Source organism: Podarcis muralis, chromosome 4, assembly GCF_964188315.1.
Source record: "Podarcis muralis chromosome 4, rPodMur119.hap1.1, whole genome shotgun sequence".
NCBI lineage: Eukaryota > Metazoa > Chordata > Lepidosauria > Squamata > Lacertidae > Podarcis > Podarcis muralis.
In genome coordinates, this window is record NC_135658.1 from 68,164,813 (window position 1) to 68,184,713 (window position 19,901).

The 19,901-nt window shown below is 43.2% G+C and overlaps 1 protein-coding gene across 3 annotated transcripts in view; it reads right to left on the reverse strand.

The window, feature by feature from the left end:
- The window catches only part of FRMPD4 (FERM and PDZ domain containing 4), a 292,648-nt gene that overhangs the window by 195,244 nt on the left and 77,503 nt on the right, over positions 1 to 19,901 (reverse strand). The window contains exon 1 of one of the 3 annotated variants that reach the window (XM_028727696.2): positions 11,537 to 11,592. The exons of the other annotated variants lie outside the window; for them this stretch is intronic. Within the exon in view, the coding sequence (XP_028583529.2) occupies positions 11,537 to 11,577 (41 nt within the window). The 5' untranslated portion in view covers positions 11,578 to 11,592. Of the gene's footprint in view, positions 1 to 11,536; positions 11,593 to 19,901 lie in introns of those variants that run through there. 3 annotated transcript variants of the gene reach the window in all.

Sequence of the window (19,901 nt, forward strand, 5' to 3'; positions counted from 1 at the left end):
ATGAAAATAAATGAATGAATCCCCACTTCCCTGGCCTGTGCCTTTTTCTGAAGCTGTATTATTGGCAGCGCAAACCTATAAATATCTACTCAGAATTCAACCCCATTCAGTTCAAAGGTACTCACTCTCAGGCAAATGTATATAGGACTGCAAATACAATGTTTCTTTTAACACATTAAAAACAGAGCATCCCTATGCACTATCATAGCATAGAAGCAGATAGCAGCAGTATTCAAAGGTATCAGAAGCAAAAGAAATTAATTGACACTAGAGGAAACAATGTGACTTGGGGAGCTGCATTTTTAGCTGTCATTTGGGTTGGGATGTTGAGCAACTGGAATTCAAGTTACAAATAAGAGAGACCCTGCAAGAATATCCAGACACCATATTTATCATTTATTGTAATGCAGGTTAGCACAACATTTGACCCATAATACCCAAATGGTTATTTCAAAATGGGTGTGTGACAATACATGGATTGCAAGATACAATTGGCTTGGTGCAATACCAGGACAGGCCTGCTATAATGAGACTAATAGGTCATGAATTTAAACATAAAAACATTAGTAGCAGCATAAATAGAAGAAATAGATTTTCCATAAAATGAGAAATATGTTCATTCATACAACTACACAGATGACTGCAGCGAATGCAGTTGAATTCTCACTGTTAACATTATCTTCCATGTCATCAGATGTACATAATCATGACATGCATAATCATAATAATGGCCTTTAACAGTGAACAAACTGATAGCATTTTCAAAAAGCACATTATATTATGGTTTAAGGAAAGCCTTGGAAAGCGCAACCAGGCCATGATGTTTATAGAAAAAATGTTTCTATAATTTAATGGAATTTAACAGAATTTAATATATAATTCTGTATATTAATGGAAAATAAAAAGATGCTGATGAAACAAAGTGAGATTTCAAGCTACTCTGTCATGAAGGTTTTAACTTTCTCAAATATGATGAAACTTCACAAAGTTGTTTCCTCAAATCACCTGTGATAAAATCCACATTATACAAATATAATGCTTACTTCTGAAAAAGCACCATTACACAAAATCTGTATTTCTTTGGGATTACATTCAATTAGACACAAAAGGCATGTTTAACACAACATTTGTATGCAGTATCAAAGGTGCATTCATTACCAGAGGTCTGCAAGAGAAAACAGTTGAAATGAGAAGCAGGAAACAGAAGGAGGAGGAAGGCAGAGATGAGGTACCTGTGACTCTCCAGAGGTTGCTGGACAACAACATCCTTACATATCACTGTGAAATAATTTAAGAATTACAGTAACAATAGCAGTTCCAGTCTAGCAACCATATAGATTCTAGGAGTCACACATTCACTGAAACAAAAGATCAGTGGGGCAAACCTCCTATGGAAGAGGCAGAATATCCTTTGACAATAATCCCCCCACCCGAAAACAATTGTTCAAGGATCCATCCAAGATACTTTAGATGTCTCTCACAGAAAGCGGAAGCGTCCCATAGAACGTTTAACAACTCTTCACATTTCCTTCAGAAACCCTACATTAAAGGGTTTTGCACATTTTAAGGTAAGATGTGCAATGGGTAATTCTTAAATAATTTGTGAGTTAGTGAGTGAGATTTTTTGTATAACTTTATTAATCAAAGTTTGGCGCAAGCTATAGAACAAAGGTGAAAGAAAATGTTTTTAACAAGCACTGATGAAAAATGATGCGAAATTCAAAGTCAAACCAGAAATAACTTTTCCCAGTTTTGGTGACTCATACCTTCTTAAGCCCTACTTTGGCTCGTTCATAAAAATTCCAATTAAAGTTTCATATGGCATATCTGGAACTGAATTTTTTATCTACAGTTTCCTTGAAAAATCGACTTAATATATTAAAAAAAAAAGTCTCTGGAGTCTCATTTGGAGTCTCCAAATAATTTCTACCAAGACTAAAAGGAATAATTCCTTGAAGATATGGGGAATTTAGTGAGCTTCTTACCCCTACCCCACATAGATTCTATCAAGCAGTCCTACTTTCTAACAGCTTCCTTCTTCATAACTGCTTCACCTTTTTACCTGAATTTACCAGAACAATGTACCCATTTTTCCCTCTTTCAAGGTTTTGAAGTCCGCTGATTTCAGTAAGACCTAGAAGAAACTGGTTGTATCTAGCAGATAAGCTGCTAAAAGAAAACAGCATTTGCACCCTGAAACTTTACTTTTAATGCCTTTATTATAAAGCAATTCCTCACCTGAGAGATGTTCTTCCTTTGCTCATAATCATTATTTGGCCCTGTTGTGGAAGCTCCAAAATTTTCTAGTAGCAATTTCGTTGCAGACAACAGCATAATAATCCCCCCAGCTCCTTCAGAAAGAGAAACTCATTAATCCCTGGTGCTTAACAAGAAAATCTCCTGTTTAAAGAGCATCCTATCCCCCCCACCCCATCCCAGGTCTTAAATCATTAGATAATGAAGAAATATTTAGGGTGTGTTGATGCCACTGGGATTAGAACAGCAGCTAACAGTAGATGGAGCCAGAGCCAATGACAGGTGGAGTCAAATAGTTCTGGTTTTGTCTCCATTCCCCCTCCCTGCTATGTTCTACAAGGGCAACACTGAGATGAGGAAGTTGACAGCTAAGGTTTGGCTGTAAGTAAAAAGGAAGGAAGGTGGGCAAACCAACATTGGTGGGGCACTCCCTCATTCCCTCTAATGGATCAGCCTATATTACGGATGCTAATACCAGATTCTTCTCTATAGCATGCTCAATACATTTGTGCTTCCAACAGCTTTTAAAGATGAAAACAACTATGCCTGTCAACACACTGCCCAAAATCCCCACCAACTCAACAGAGAACACAACAGACTTGTTCTGAATAAGGTGTCCCAAAAACTGTGTTCAAGTGGAGAAATTCATAAGAATGGGACTCATGCGCATTAGCAGGTAAGCAAAAAAAGTAGGGAGGGCACAATTTTGAAGATTAACTGCATATTAGGGAAGTGTTGGATGCTTGTTTCTTCGGGCTACACCTCCTATAATGTATATGAGAGTAACAGAAACCTCATAATCTACATGAAGTGGTAGCATAAGTAAAATGTTTTCAGCCCTCCAAACAAATAAGCATTGAACAACATTCTGTTGTACTGCACAGGAAGCATAATTCAATGAATATTTACTGGGAAGCAACTAGAGATGGGAAGGCCAATTTTTCTGGGTTTTTTCGAGGTCTTCCCATCTCTAGAAGCAACTGAGCTTGGGGCGGGAGGTTACTCTCCAACAACTGTATTTAGGATTGCATTCATAAAACGGGAAAGGCGCCACAAGACCTCAAAGAATGAATTTATATGACGATCTTACACTGACAAGCGTATACGGTTCGGATGTCTGGAATACAAACAGTGCATTAACACTTGAGGTTTGGAGACATGGTTTTCAGACCTACATGCATACATCAAATGGAATGACTGTTTGACTGACTGTTTTATATTGCATGAGTAAACTTTTTGTATTAGTATTATGAACCCAGTTGATAACATGGTCAATACAGCAGGGGTGGACCTTGGGAATATAGTGTCCTGTGCAAGACCAATATTTGACACACATACACACCTCACCCATCCCAAAGCTGCCTTTCCAGAGTCAGGTAAGGGACTTTCCAGGCTTTGGAAAGGAGGAGTGAGGCTCTGGCATGGTCATAGTGCCCTCGTGCCTCCTTTCCAGAACTGCGTAAGCACTAACTAGGCTTTGAGAAGAAGCAAGGCAGTGCCCATTGGCCCCTGTAGCCTGTGCTGGGGAACCAGTTGTGCTGCCCTAAATCTGCCTCTGCTTCCACTTCAAAGTGTCTGGGAAGGGTTGTATTGATTTCCAAAGCTATGCTGTTGAATAAATGCAATCTGTGATGGTTACAACCGTACTGCTTGCAATCTTGACCCAGCTCTGTAGAGGAGGTGAATTTGGTTCTATTTTGCATTCAGCTGTTCTGCTGAACTCAATAGTAACATTTATTCAGTCTAGTTGTCTTTTCCTTAAAATTAATTACACACTGTAACCCAAGCAGTAAAATTGTTCCAGAAGAACATAACTGCCCCAAGGCCAAAAGTATACAGTATGGCTTCTCTCATCCTTCTAAGTTTCTGCCTTAGGGTTGTTGCCTTCTTCCTCTGTGGATTATGAAAATTCACATCTACTTTCAATATATATTATATTTTACACTTTTTAAAAAATGTTGCATCTTCTGGCACTTGAGGAAACTCACCATGTTTACAAAAAGGCCTAACACTTCAATTAAAGATATGTTAGTAGATTTATAATATGAGGGTTAGTTTATTAATTGATTAATTGAGTTAAATATTTTTTAAAGTTATATATTACACATTTCAACTACATTAATTCAAGCTGGCTTACAGCATAGACGAGAAACAAATACAAATATATACAAATTGTACAATAAAATCAAAGTTTTATGTATGGGTGAGCTGATAAAAAGTGGGAAAATGAAAGATTCTACTGAACGTGTTTGATCCTAATCAGCATGTTCATGCTCTGCTATTAATCCAATCCAAAATCTTCAATGTCTATCATTTAAATATAAAATTTTGAGGAACAATAATGCTATTGTTTTTAGAACTTATCCAACTATCAAGCTGCAATCCTAAACCCCAATGAATTCAGCAAAACGTTCTTCTGAGTAGGCCTGGTTAGGACTGTGTTATTTATAATTATTGTGTTGTTACTTTTATTTATTCACATTTATCTTCTTACATAGGAAAAGACTGAAGTTGAGTTTCAGAAAACACTAAAGCATTTGTAAAAGTTTATTGAAGGATTGGTCAGCATATTTTATGATGTTTCCTTTGCAGTATATACTCTTAAGCACACTCAGGGAAATTTCAGTTCAGCTCAGGGGGACTTCTGAAAAAGCTTGCACCGTATAGGTTCTAACTGAAAGTGATTTCACTTCTCAATTCTTCTTAGTAGTGGAGATCATCTGCTTAGATGTTAGCCAGTTGGTGCTTTTGTGCATGGTCATGTGCTTATCTTGAATACATTTGATTGATGTAGAGAGACGCCAAGAGCTGTACATACTGCATTTCATGGTGTTCCACTCCCATATTACATTTTTTTCCTCTACAATCATGCAACATTAGACACATACATGACAGAGAATAAGCTCCCATGCATCATTTTGTTGCCCTATTCCATAGCCGCTCATCCCACCATAAATTGGATAAGGCGCTGTGGAGCATGTTACTCCAAGGAAACTGCAGATAAGAGAAGGAGGGCTCTTAAGCAATGATGTCCCTCAACTGTATATAAACATATCTAAAGAGTAGCCCTACTTGTTTGAAGAGTCCCTTTTTTCTACCTTTTCATATTTGATCTTGTGCATTAATTCACTTTATACATAGTAATGCACTGTCAGTTTAGAGAATAAAGAGCGGATCTTTACATGTATCCACTCTGGGTTGTTTTTTTTTACTTTCATCACTTAGATGCTAAATTGTGATATACACAGTAATCCCTATTTCAGAAAATTGTTGAGAATGCAATAGAACATCAATTCTTTCCAGCAGACCTGAGAATATCTACAATCCATTTATAATTTCAGGCTCAGGCTTAAAATACAATTGGCTGGCATACCATAATAACTGAAAATGACACTAAATAAGAAAAACCTACCTTCAAAGTGTCTCCATGTTACAGGCAATGAAAAGCACCCTTAGCACTAAAATCGTCTTGGTCAATTTAACAGTGCTAAGTGCAGAACAAATTGATCCTAAATAGAACCAAGCTCTTTCCTGGCATATGCCTACACTGAATAAAATCCAGCAAATCCCATGAAACCCTTTCCCCTCTTTATCAAACATTCCATAATGGCCAGCCTAGATGTAAATGCTATCATATAATGCTTGAACCAAATGGCACACAAAGTTGGCAGTAAAATCCCAGTTAGTTCAAAGTCACTGGTCAAATATGTCCCCTTCTAGCATTGCAGAAGACCTGTTCTCAACTACTGAATGACAGAAGTATGAAAGAAGGCTAAACAACATAGCCCTTTGGGGCTAAATTTGCTTATAAACTTATTTATGTCATTGAAAACAAGCACCACTCACACAAGATGGCTTCCGTATAAGAAAAACACAAAACATATCAGAGAATTTTAGGTGGCAACACACACACACACACACACACACACACAAAAAACACAGGGCAGTTCAAAATAAAGCATCAGTAGATATTCTAGCAGCTGAAAAATTAAACATTCAAAAAAAGTTCTTTTATGTGTGCTCATAAAACAAAGTCTAAATCAGGAAAAAGCAGCCCAAAAGAAATAATTTTCCAAAGCTCAATTAAAGATTTGCACAGCTGAAGATCTGCAGAGTTCTACACTTCCATGGAAAGGGAGTTCTGTAATCTTGGAGTCACAACAAAAAAGGTCTTGTTTTTCATTTTTTAATTTCACAAAAAGTTTTGGCACCACAACTTTAACAAATACAATTAAAGGCTTTATTTTCACTAACCTTTAAATACAACATACGGTATATGGTACACCAACAAAACACAACTTAGAATGTTATGCTACATGTGCAAAGCTTCAACGTTGAGCATTCTAGAGCACTTCTTCAGTTTAACAAGTAATGTGTGTGTAGTTTATTTAGCAACTGGAGACAGAAATGCTTCAAGATAAATCCAGCATAAACAGCAACTACTCAGAAGCAAGTCCCATTGCATTCTTTGGGGCTAACTCCCACATAAATAACTTAGCATAGGATTGTAGATTTAAACTACAATCCTACATACAATTTCCTGGAAGTAGGTTCAACTGAACTCAATGGAGCTTAAAGGTAAAGGTAAAGGGACCCCTGACCATTTGGTCCAGTCGTGACCGACTCTGGGGTTGCGGCACTCATCTCGCTTTATTGGCCGAGGGAGCCGGCATACAGCTTCCGGGTCATGTGGCCAGCATGACTAAGCCGCTTCTGGCAAACCAGAGCAGCACACGGAAACGCCGTTTACCTTCCCGCCAGAGCGGTACCTATTTATCTACTTGCACTTTTACGTGCTTTCGAACTGCTAGGTGGGCAGGAGCTGGGACCGAGCAACGGGAGCTCACCCCATCGCAGGGATTTGAACCGCCAACCTTCTGACCGGCAAGTCCTAGGCTCTGTGGTTTAACCCACAGCGCCACCTGCATCCAATGGAGCTTACCTCTAAATAAACAAACAAACCATGTGATAGGACTTTAACAGTGCAATCTATGTAGCAAAATATATCTTTCATCAAAACTCCCTAGCTTGTATCTATAGAGAGAAGTTGCATTGGTGCTGCTACAGCAGCTTATAAACAGCCACTCCACCTGGGAAAGCTAATAAACTGGAAAAGTTGTTTCTTCTTCTTTTTTGAGTCACTACTGTGTCATTAATTATTAATTATGTGTGGGCAGGCAATCAACTACCAATTTCAATTGTATTCGCAAAGCTTAATTATGTCCAGAATATTGCCATGTCTGAATGAAGGCTTTCAAAACAACTGAATGAGAGAAGGGGGTCACCCCAAACCACTTCTGCTTCCAGAGACATCAAGGGGGCATCTGTCCCAGGCTTCATTCCCTGTGTCAAGTCATTAACACCGCCAGCGGTTTTCCTTTCTTTAAAGATACATTTTATTTTATTTTTAATAGAAACAATTTTATAAATCCAAACACAAGCAAATTGGCCACTGAAATTAGCATTATGTTCCCTCAAAAGATGATATGTGGTTAATTCCATTATGCAGAAAAATTAAATGCGATCAGTTGTGAAGTTATTCCTAGGCCATGGGGGGGGGGAGCATTTACAGTACTTAAAACTTGTTCTCATACATGCACACTGTTTGTTTGTTTGTTTGTTTGTTTGTTTACTTAATCAATCTCCATAGCTCAGTAGCAGAGCACATGCAGAGCACATGCTTTGTATGCAGAAAGTCCTATGTTTGATCTCTGGCGTCGCCAGTAAGAATTGGGAAAGTCTCTGGTCTAAAATCCTTGACTGTTGTTGTTATTCTAGACTAGATGGATCAACAACTTGACTTGACATAAGGCAACATGTGCAATGTGACACAAAGGCAACTGTATTCATCACAACTTGCTACAGAAAAATTTCTTCCTGTTTTATGGTCCTAAAATGGTAGAAAACTACCCATGAAATGATAGAAGACGGCAAGATCTCAGTTCAACTATCCTAAAAAAAATAAGGGTCTGCTGCTTAAGTTCTACAGAAACTTGGGAGTAAGCTTCATTAAAAACCAATGCATTTGAGTTCAAGTAATTTGAATTAGCCTGCCTGTAAGGAACAATCTTGTACTCCACACCACCAGACAACACTTAACAAAGCTAAAATTTTAGGCAAAAAAGAGACCATTTTTAGTTAGAAGTTTTTATCCTAATTCACAGGTGCTTCTTGCATGTGAAGAAGACTGTCCATGGTAATTGATATATTTATTTATTATTTATTAAATTTATATATTGCCCTATACCCGCAAGTCTCAGGGCAGTTTACAGAATAAAATCACAATATAAAACCACAAAATCCATAATCAAAATACAAACAACAATCCAATAACCCCTCCCTGCAAAAAAACCCCCACATTTTAAAAGGGCATAGGATGTCAACTGATAGACCTTCTAATGCCATGACTATAACAGGTATCACTTGAAGTGATCCTGTGTCTTAAAGAACAATTCATCCGCTTTTTTAATTACCGGTACTAAACGTGTTTCATGCACAGAAAATTAGAAATAGGCCTTACGAGTTTGCACAATCCTGCATCTGAGTTCAACTCTGTTTTCTCCCATCTAAGTATGTATAGGAGAACTGCATTGTGAGGGATCAGTCTCACATCTGAATCCATGTACAAGCCTGAAAACAAACTAGAATTCTAATTGTACGCGCACTTATGTGAGCATACGTCCCACCGATTTAAATTTATGTCAAAGTAAGTATGCTTAGAATTTTGACGCACACACAACAAGGAATAACTAGCAAAATGCCTACCAAATGATGGAAGTGTGTGTTCATGGAAACATGGCCATAAAAAGACTACTTCTGATCTGACAGGCAAGTGTCACCCTCAGTTCATACTTCCTGAGGACTTTGCCCCACATTTTCCCACGACTTCCCCTGTCTCAAGTCCTCCTCCCATAGAACTTTTGCTTCCATCATTCTTTTTTGCCCCTCCCCCACCACCTCATCTGCTCTCCTTCAGTCAGGTCTCTGCTGTCCCCCACATCTTCATTGTTGCTTTCCTCCCCTGTACCTTTAAGTTCTCTCCTCCTTTTCTGGATTTTCATCCAATTTTTAGTCAGTTGATCCCCATTATTCAAATTCAGATGATTGCACTATTAACCACCACCATCAAATTTGATGATCATAAAATATTATACATCTTGAACAAGGAATACCAGATGTATTTTAGGAGACAATTTATTCATCTAAATTTCCCCCCGATGTATTTCTATCTATAGATTTTTAGAGTATGCAAGTCTTAGGACGGGATCAGGCATTCCATTATACACATAATAAGTGTTATAATTATCATTTATGACTCTGAAAGCATAAAATGGATATAATCCACTATCATAAGGTTGCACATCATAGGTCAGGTCCTTTCATAATGTTAAGCAACTTTGCAAATATCACATGAGAGGTATAGCTTCAAACCTGATTATTACATCACCCTCAGAAGGCCATTTATAGTATACCAAAGTAGCTTCTGAGATGGGTTAGGTTAACCACACAGCTAAAAACTGTAGCAATTGACACAGGAAGATGTAATGGGAATATTTTGGGTAGAAATAATTTGAAAATACTGGAGAGTATTTTTTGTTGTTGCTGCTTTTACTGGAGAGGCAGCTTGGCTTAATATGGTTTCACACCTGTGGCATTTTCCAAATTTAGTACACACTGTACTATAAAGGAACCATTTGTCAATTTGGCAGGTGCACAACCTGTAAGACCCTGATATAATGTATCTGCTTTTTACAGTGGTACCTCGAGTTACAAACACCTCAGGTTACAAACTCTGCTAACCTGGAAGAGTTACCTCGAATTGAGAACTTTGCCCCAGGATAAGAACGGAAATCGTGTGCTGGTGGTGCAGCGGCAGCAAGAGGCCCCATCAGCGAAAGCACGCCTCTAGTTAAGAACAGTTTCAGGTTAAGAATGGCCCTCCAGAACTAATTAAGTTCGTAACTAGAGGTACCACTGTACGTCTGCAACAAGAGTTTTCTTCTTTGACTACATCTCATTCCAGTCAGAACCTCAGAAATGGCTAAAGACCAGTGGTAAATATGGCATGTTAACCAGCATATATGAACACAGTAGCAACTCAGAGTGTGTTGCAATCTAAAGTAAACTCTTTAGTAAGATTATCCTTATCAAAAACCATGAAAGTGGTGGGCCACTTTCACACCACAACCTTGAGAATGTCTGTGGTTTCCATAACACCTTTTTCCAAGAAAGCCTAGTCCTGTTTTTTAACCACAACGAAATGGCTTTCAATGGTCTCAGCTTGCTTGTGCATGCATATCTCTGTGTGGCCTTAGGCCTAACTTTTCTCTAAAGAGCTTTTCTTTCTACAGCAATAGATCAACATTCAGCTACTACTATGAGAAGAGAAGAGATATCTACGCATAGGGAGGTGGAATGTATCAGACACATAAATTCATCCTCTGGAAAGATGCATTTTCCACCTGCTGTGTTAAGTAAGGACACAATTAACTCATCACTGATCAGCTGGTACCAAGCAGAACTGAAAGTCGTGAGCATTGGTACACATCTTCTCTTAAAAAAACACCAACCACAACTCTTAGTGCGCAACATTTCTAATTTACTAACGCCAGCTTGATAACCAAGGAGACCACCATAGTTCAGTAACCAAGTTGGGGGTAGCTGGTTAACCAAGAGCGGATTGCAAGTTAATTCACAAGATTTCTAAAAACTATATAATGCTTTCTGTAAGATTGTGGATCCACCTCCCTTCCCATCCAAGCAGGACTTCAGGGCATCTCAATTCAGGCTGGGGAGGGGCTTTCTCCACCTAGGGTCACCCTACCAGCTTTTGGAGTGCTGGTGCGGGAATCGCCCGCGAACTGAAGAGAACCTAAATCTGGAGCTCAGCCAAAGAGTTCTGACACCACTGTCCAAGCCCCTCAATCCCACGTTCCCCTGTCGAGGAGCATCGTCAACATGATGATCCATGCAGCGCACATAGGGAGCCGCTGGCTGCATGACAGGAGCCCAGAGCAGCTGCCTCGGGCGGGAGGAGGGAGGGGGCGCCCTCCGCCAGCAAACGCAGGACCTCCGCTGGAGCGGCGAGGAAGTTGAAGGGGCTTCGCGGACTCACCTCTCACTCCCTTCCGTTTCTCCAGCGCCAAGCGCCCATCACCGCCCCAAATGGACCAGAGAGACCAAGAGAGGAGGAGGAGGAGGAGGAGGAGGAGGAGGCAGCAGCAGCAGCTGAAAGAATTCGAGACAACCTAAGAAAGACCTAGTGAAGAGAGGGACCTACCCGGAGAGCTTGGCAATCTTGACAAAGCTAAACACATCCATCCATGCAGCCGCCGGAGCTCTGCCTCGCTTCGTGCCCCGCTCGCCCGCTCACTCCAGCAGCAGCTCCATGCCAGGAAGCAGGGGAGGCATGGCTCTTCTCTTCCAGCACCAGCAGCAATCCTTGCCTCGGAAGAAGGAGCTGGCGACGAAGGCGGTGGCGGTGGCTGCTGCTGCTGCTGCCGCGGCTGCTACCCCCCTCCGGCCGCGAGCTGAGCGTGCAGCATCTCCCAGCGGCGGCACCATCGATAGCAATGAAACTGCTGCTGCTGCCGCCGCCGCCGCCGCCTGGGCTGCTTGCTTGCTCGCGCACGCGCGCCCCCGTCAGCCCGGCCAGCTCTGGGGCTAAGCCGGCGAGGCGAAGGGAGGAAGCGCCTCCGCGTCTGCGCAGAGGCCCGCTCGGCGCAGCAACGAAGCAGGCAGCCTCCTTGCCGTGGCGCGCGCGAGCAGCCTCCTCTCAGGGGGCGGGAAAAAAGGCGCCTCTACAGCTGGGGAAGCAGCAGCTGTTGCTAATCCCGTGCACCTGCCGACGGGGCCCACCAGCTGCCTCGCGCCCGCCGCTGATTTCCCTCAGGCGCGCAGGGCTTCTGCTCAATGGGGGCGGGAGGGCGGAGGCAGGATTCTCCCTGTCATAGCAGCCCATGAGGCCATCTTGGAGGGGGCTGCTCAGTGGTGACACTTTGTGTAGGCACGGAGGCACACGGTGTTTCTCATTTGTTGCTGCAAGACACTCGCACCGTGGCAAGCAAGTCCCCGGGAGAGATGCAAGCGAGCCCCTTCTCAAAATGGAGCTGCGCTTGGAGATGCGAGATTGAGAGTCAACGGGCGCCATACAAGCCAACTCCTAGGGGCCAAGCAAGGCAGGGGGAAGCTTCCCCCCCAAATAAATAAAAATCAATAAAAATACTTAACTGACTGGGGTGCTGCCCCCTAACAAAAATCCTGTCTATGCCCATGTGCCCCCATAAAATATTTGAGGGTGCTTGGTGCCCCCAAAGCTAATGGGCATTGCCATGCAAATGGTGTGCTTGCACTGCATCTTGTGACTGATTATGTGGTGCGGGGCTTACCTGCTCCCCCAGTATTTTATTCACGTTGCCACATTTATTTTTAAGCACCCTGAGTGCTTCACAGCTTCTCTTTCATTTTGAAGGAAAAGCAGATCAGCAGCTCTTGCTGGTTTGGAAAGAGCATAAAAGCAGTAAAAGCAACAACAATCCCTTCTTCCTCAGAGGGAAAGCAGTGTGGGGTGGAAAGAGCCCCAGTCAGGAATCCCCTTAGAAGCCATCCCTCCTGGGCGCCACCTTGGGGAACAGCTACAACTTTGGATGGCGAAGGCCTCAGGTGGTGTCTCTGGCATCTCCGGCTAAGTTTGGGAGAGATGCCTGCCTGGAATCTGGATTAGCCCCTGCCAGTCACTGCAGACGTGCCTGAGTTAGATGGATCTTGCATTTGAGTTGGTTTAAGGCTGCTTCCTTTATCCCTCTTCCTCTGAGCTCTGCCGCTTCCAGGGAAGCCTGCTGGTCCCACCTCCACAGTCTTGTTCACCCTCTCTCTAGGCACTGCAGCAGGAGGGATTGGGGCCATGGTGCTACCTATAAGAGAAACTGTGAGCAGCCACTTGTGCCTCCTCACTGGCTCATTCTCCTGCTGTTGGGCCTGTGGTATATACTGGGTGGCACAATGGGTGGGATTCTGTCCAAGGAGCCCAACCCTTCCCACCATACTGCCCACAAGTTAAGACAAGCAGAGGTCTGGGCAAACGATGGTCGCTACTACTGCCCTTGATAATTGCCCACTTGCCCTCTTCCCTCCCGGAAAGCTCCCTCTGCTCACATATCCTCTGCCTTTTGGGACTGAAGCAAGAAGGGCTGAGTCCAGCAGATGCCATCCAGAGGGAGCCTGTTGGCAAAAGAGGATGGTGAGGATGGCAGGATTGGGGTTTTGGACCCAGTTCCAACCACTGCACACACACCCCACCCCAAGGGAGAGTACGGAAGGAAGAGGCTGTTCCTTCCATAACTTACCTTCTGGGCCAGGGATGGGGGAACTGGCTGTGGCCCTTGAGATGTTGTTGGGCTCCATCTTTCATCAGACCCCAGCCAGCATGGGATTATGAGAGTTGTAGTACAACAACATCTGGACGGCCGAAACCTCCCTTCCCCTTTCTCTGTGCTGCACTAGACGGAGGGAGCTGCTCATAATGGACCCAGTCCTCCCTGCTATGGTGCCCAGAGAGGATGAGAACGAGAGGAAAGGGAAGCAGCCACATAATAATAATAATAATATTGTACCCCACCCATCTGACTGGATTGCCCTAGCCACTCTGGGCAGCTTGCAACATACATAAAACATAATAAACAGTACACGTTAAAAATCCGCTATCTTTTTCTTTCTTGCATACTTCCCTGACACCAAGTGGAACAGAACGGATGAGGAAGTGCAGCTGGGGGGATGAGCACCTGGTTTCTTCCTGAGGGGGGGCGTGGGTGGGTGCCTGTCCTTTCAGCCTCTTGCCTTATTCATGGCAAAGGAAAGGCTGAGCGATTGCTATTTTTTTGCTTCCCGTTTGATCTCCTCTCCTCACCAGCAACAGCTGCTGATTGGCTCCCCGCACCCTCCACTTCCAAAATGTTGTGAGCTTGTCTCCTGAGAAATTGAAAGGCGTGATCTAGAAGATGAGGCTGTGTGCAGTCAGACTGTGGGAAGTGCTGTTGTTCATCTATTTGGGAAAGTGGGGAGGGGGGAGGCTTGATTGTCCCTCCTCGTACACATATACGCACAAATGTAGAATTGCTGTCTTGCTTGTTTTTAAAAGCCAAGGTTTATTATTTTTTTTTAAAGGTGTGTGCTTTCTGCTGTGTGTGTATGTGTGAGAGTCACACACCACCAGCGGCCTGCAGCTACCCAATACAGCCCTCAAGCTAAAAAAGCAAGGTTAGCGACCCCTATTTTAATTGCTGTGTGGTAAGGTAAGGAAATGTTTGCTAGGTGCAGATTATTCTGTCTCTGTTGCACTGTGTATGGGGAATTCCACCTATGCTATATGAAGTAGTCCTATACCGTCAGACTACTGATCCACCTCTAAAGGTAAAGGGACCCCTGACCATTAGGTCCAGTCACGAACGACTCTGAGGTTGCGGCGCTCATCTCGCTTTATTGGCCAAGGGAGCTTCCAGGTCATCTGGCGAACCAGAGCAGCACATGGAAACACCGTTTACCTTCCTGTTTACCTTCCCGCCGGAGCGGTACCTATTTATCTACTTGCACTTTGATGTGCTTTCAAACTGTTAGGTTGGCAGCAACAGGGACCAAGCAACAGGAGCTCACCCCGTTGCGGGGATTTGAACCGCCGACCTTCTGATCGGCAAGTTCTAGGCTCTGTGGTTTAACCCACAGCGCCACCCGATCCACCTCTAGGTTAGCATAAAATCTGCCAACAGTTAGTAGCTTTGTAAAGCTCTGTAAAGCAGCCTTCTCCAGTGGGGTTTTCTTTGGAGATGCCAGGGTCAGGGACAGAATGTAGGTACTTCCATTTACAAAGTATGGACTGTACGTTAACTAACCTATTATCCTCCACTAGTGTCTTCTCAATGCCTGTGTGCAATAGTGATGGGACGGGCTTCAATACATACTAGTAAAGTAGGCAGTGTGTGTGAAGCAGCCTCAGTAACACTAAAGTGCAATGCCACATCAGTCTGTAACAGGAGTGGAGAACCTTTTGAACCTTCTCAGCAACCGCCTGAGGGCCACATCAAAGTGACTGGCAGGGTGAGAGGCAAAGGTGGGCAGAGCTATAGATGTAACGTTCTGTGTGTTGTACAATAGGCTAGTTTCTACACGTGTGTGCGCGCACACACACACACACACACATCTCTATCATCCATCAAGGCAACCAAGAGGCATTATCAGAGTTCAAGGATACATTCTGGCCAAGCAAAAACGCCCAGAGTGCAAATCAAGGGCGAGTGAGGGGGTATGTGGCTTGGGGAGAGTTCTGAGAGCCAGAGTCCTGAATGGTCCCTGGGCCTGAGGTTTCCCACCCCTGGCCTATAAACCGAAGCCAGAATATTAATACTGGAACTTTCTCACACAACCTAAATCAGTCCAGGATGTGGAGTTCTACAATAAAACAAAACTAGGATCCTCCCACACCACCTACATATAGCCTGAAGAGAACAAGGAAGCAAGTAGATAGAAAATCATGAAATACCTGCGGGCGGGAGTTGTGGAAGGGAGCACCATCCATCATTGGAATATTGATGACAGAATCTACCCTCTAATATTTTTGGAGTGGTTTCTGTAGGGATCCATAGGTGGGAGGGTCTTTTTTGCTTCAGGCACACCAGTAAGAGCAGGATTTATTCATTGTTTCCTGTTGTAATTTCTGCTTGACAAGAAGACTTGCAGCCGGTCTGTGCCTGAGCTTCCTGATCTTGCTCATAACCCATGCTGTGGAGATACATGCTAGTGTACAGTCCTTTCCCAAAAAAAAAGTTCATTTGAACATTAAAAAAAAAAAAACCTTCACAGGTTTATCCGTCTCCTCAGCCAGCTTTCTACCACATGTCAGCCATATCTGCTACCATTCTGCTCAATGCCACCCTTCCTCATCTTGGAACACCTCGTTTTTCTTTAAATGAGCATGTTTACAACTCATGCATGCTAAATACAGATGAAATCAATTTAGATTTGGGTAGATTTCTTCATAGTAGATAAACTATGCAGTCTAAAATGGTCTAAAATAGTCTTTTCAAACTGCAGGAGCAAATCTTGCCCCAAGTCATCTTTTTATGCTCATCTATATGGGATGCATCCCCTTCACCAAAGCTGTGGTGCCTGGTAAGATCTAACCACCACATCCTTGAAAGATCCAGCAGATCCTTATTCGTGTTCAGAATGGTACTGGGTAAAAGAGGAACGTTTTGTACAAACACACAAGGTACTGTTGGTTTCGTGCTATTCTATTCTTTAAAGCAACAAAGAAGAATAATTGACTGCCTCCTTACCTTGTGAGAACTCTGAGCACCCTTGACAAGAAACACCCATTCATCTTAGAAACATACCACGGGCAATTACACAGCGTAGCATTTAATTTAATGTTTGTGCTAAGGATCTGAAAACTTCCCAATTAAATCTTCTTGTATCAATTCAGAATTAAAATGGTACAAAAATTAAATTAAAACTACAGAATCTTGGCATGTCATTTATCTTGGGACTGATTCACAAACATGTACCCAAGAAGATCCAGTTTTGCCTACTGCAGTACTATCAGAAGCAAGACAGTAGTAAATACAGATTTAATTCTGCACACACACACACAAATGCCCTCCGCTTCCAAGTTTGGGACAGGAACCTCTTTTTACATCTCTCCATTCCATGATCTCACATGCATGCACAGCTTATCCAGTTTTCGTACATATATTCCTGAACACCAGTGTGATTTCCCTTCTCTCTCTGATCTGAGACCAGTGCACATGTGTCAAAGAGGAATGCTTTTACCTCTGTCTTGCATCTGCCACAGTTATTATCAGAGCTCCCAACCCACATCATGACCTCTAAGAATCACAAGAAATGAAGTTACTGAAATATTAGGTCTTTTCAGGCAACCACCAATTTTCTCACTTGCTCACACCCCCATAGATTAGAAAAGAAGATAATTCCAGAGGACATTTTCTCAAGATGTGCCAGGCATTCAACAGTGCTAGACCTAGCACATTATGATACATAGCATATGTTATAAAATATATTTAGGGCATTATTAGAGTGCATTTCCAAAGGGGCAAGATCTCTACATTTCATTTTAATTCACCAAGCAATTTTTGTTGTTTTGCAGGATACATCTAGAAAACTCTGATAATTTCATTGCACTTTTGACTCTACAGCAGATGAAAACTAATTAAGTCAGTTTGAACGTAAATACTTTTCATAACTTCCAATTTGCTTTAGTCCCAGAGAAGCAATTAAAAGCTCATTTTCATAAACAAGCTTTTTATTTTGTTACTATTAAATACACCTTTGTGCGTTTCTTTTTCGTGGCAGATCTGTTGATTGAAAAATACTGTTTAACAGAACATAATGCAAGCTGGATGAAGTGCCAAACAGTAAACTCAAACTCCTTTTGCTTCTATATCATTTTTGTCTATCCCACTACGTAGTCCCTGGTTTATCTGTTATACATTTATAATATTGTTGTGCACGCCCCAAACTCTGAGAGGCAAGAGAATTCAGGAATTCCAGCACTTATCCAGGGTTCAATTTCTTTTGAATGAAGATGGTATCTTTAATGCATATGGTTTTGTGTATGCATACATATCCTGAGCATAGGCTCACAACACTAACTATCCAACCTATCTTGCTTCCCCATTAGGTTTCAATGGGGGAGGGGTTCCCCAAAGCCATTGCTGTGGATTCAGTACACAGAACAACTCAAGTCAGCAGCAGTTCTATTTAGCTGATTGTAGCCTCTGGGAGCTCATGACATGGACTTGTAAACAGGGGAGTTTGTGAGGGCATTTTGAGGGGGAGGCCCAGAGTAAGGTAACTAGCAGGTGGATTTGCGTGGACAGGCGGAGTCCCCAGATCCCGAGCGGTCCCCCCTGTCATGTGGAATAACAACTCAAGACAATGTGCTATGGGATTAAATTGGCCACAACTTTATTAAATTTCAAATGTGGGTAGACCTTGGCTCAGGCATTGGGCGTTCTCCCTCCCCAGTCCCCATCCGGGGACCTAGGGAGCATCAGGGTTATCCAGTGTTTGTGTGGGGGATGGGCCAGCTCTGGAGAACATATGTTCAAGCAGAGATAGCCGCCCCCATTACGCCGCCGCCGCAGGGGAGAGCAATGACCTTTCGGTGTACGGTCAAAGCCTCCCTTCAGAAACCCCTTTAATGGGGAACCCTGGTATCGCCACCGCAAAGAGGACGATGGACTAAAGGATTCCGCCCAAGGCCAAAGTTGTGACGTTTTGCTACGGGAAAGGCGAAACCTGCCAATGCAGGGAAATTCCTTTCCGGCCCTTTAACAGCAACCTTAACGTAGCAGCGCCCGCATACCTGTGAAGAAAAGTTAACCTGCAAAACCTGTGAAGAAAAGTTAACCTGCAAAATAAGACATTAACTGAGGGTGGGTAGGGTGGGAGAAGCTCTGGAGCCAAGTGAGGATTCCCAGGTAAGATCCTCCCTCTATTGTGTGGGCAGGTAATCCCTCCCCTACCTGGCCTGGTCTCCTTGGCAATGCTTCTCCCAGGTGGGATTGGACAACTGACTGAGGTAGGCGGAGACCTCCAGGTCTCCCACCTGAGGGAAGGCAAAGCCAGGCCTATGCTGATGGAGCCGCTCCAGATCCAGGGGCTGCGCGGTCCACGCAAAGGGCACCTCCCCATTTTAAGCGGGGAGCGGTCATTGTAGCTGGTTGACTGGCCAAACAAAAACTGACAAGTGGGGTGCTGCAGGGTTGTGTCCTGAGCCTGCTGTTGTCCAAGCATTTTATGAACAACTTGAATGAAGGAATTGCGGAGGTGCTCATCAAATCTGCAGGTGGCAGGCTTCGAGTAAGAAATTACTGCCTAGCTGCTAGCTGGTGCACCTTTTATCCACCTCCTTACCTTAGCTGGCTTGTGGGCACTACTTCTGCTGTTTCTGCAATTTGTATCCTGGCTCCAGTTTTAACCTTCCTTCCTAAGTGAATAGCTCCTCTGTCAAGCCCATGGCTCCAGGCCTGGCAGTTCTTGTATTGGCAGGAGTAGGATAGTTGGCTGGGAATAGTGAGCAGGAGAAGCCAGTTATTTAGATAGTGCAAAATGGTGAACAGGAAAACCAGGCTGAAGCAAGGCTACAATGCAGGAGGAAACGAAATGCAAACTGGTGACAGCAGTGAAGCACACAAAGATATACCGTATTTTGTGCTCTATAAGACTCACTTTTCCCCTCCTAAAAAGTAAGGGGAAATGTGTGTGCATCTTATGGAGCGAATGCAGGCTGCGCAGCTATCCCAGAAGCCAGAACAGCAAGAGGGATCGCCGCTTTCGCTGCACAGCGATCCCTCTTGCTGTTCTGGCTTCTGAGATTCAGACGATATTTTTTTTCTTGTTTTCCTCCTCCAAAAACTAGGTGTGTCTTGTGGTCTGGTGCGTCTTATAGAGTGAAAAATACGGTAAATGCCATAAGTAAATAAAGAAATAAGACCTCTCGCTATAATATGACAGCTTCCATTCTCACTCAAGCAGCTCATTTAGTGTGGCAATACAAAACCGGCAATGTGTGGGGATGGGAGGGAAGTATCGCAGCAAAAATGAAACAATTAGCTTGTGACTATGGGTGGATG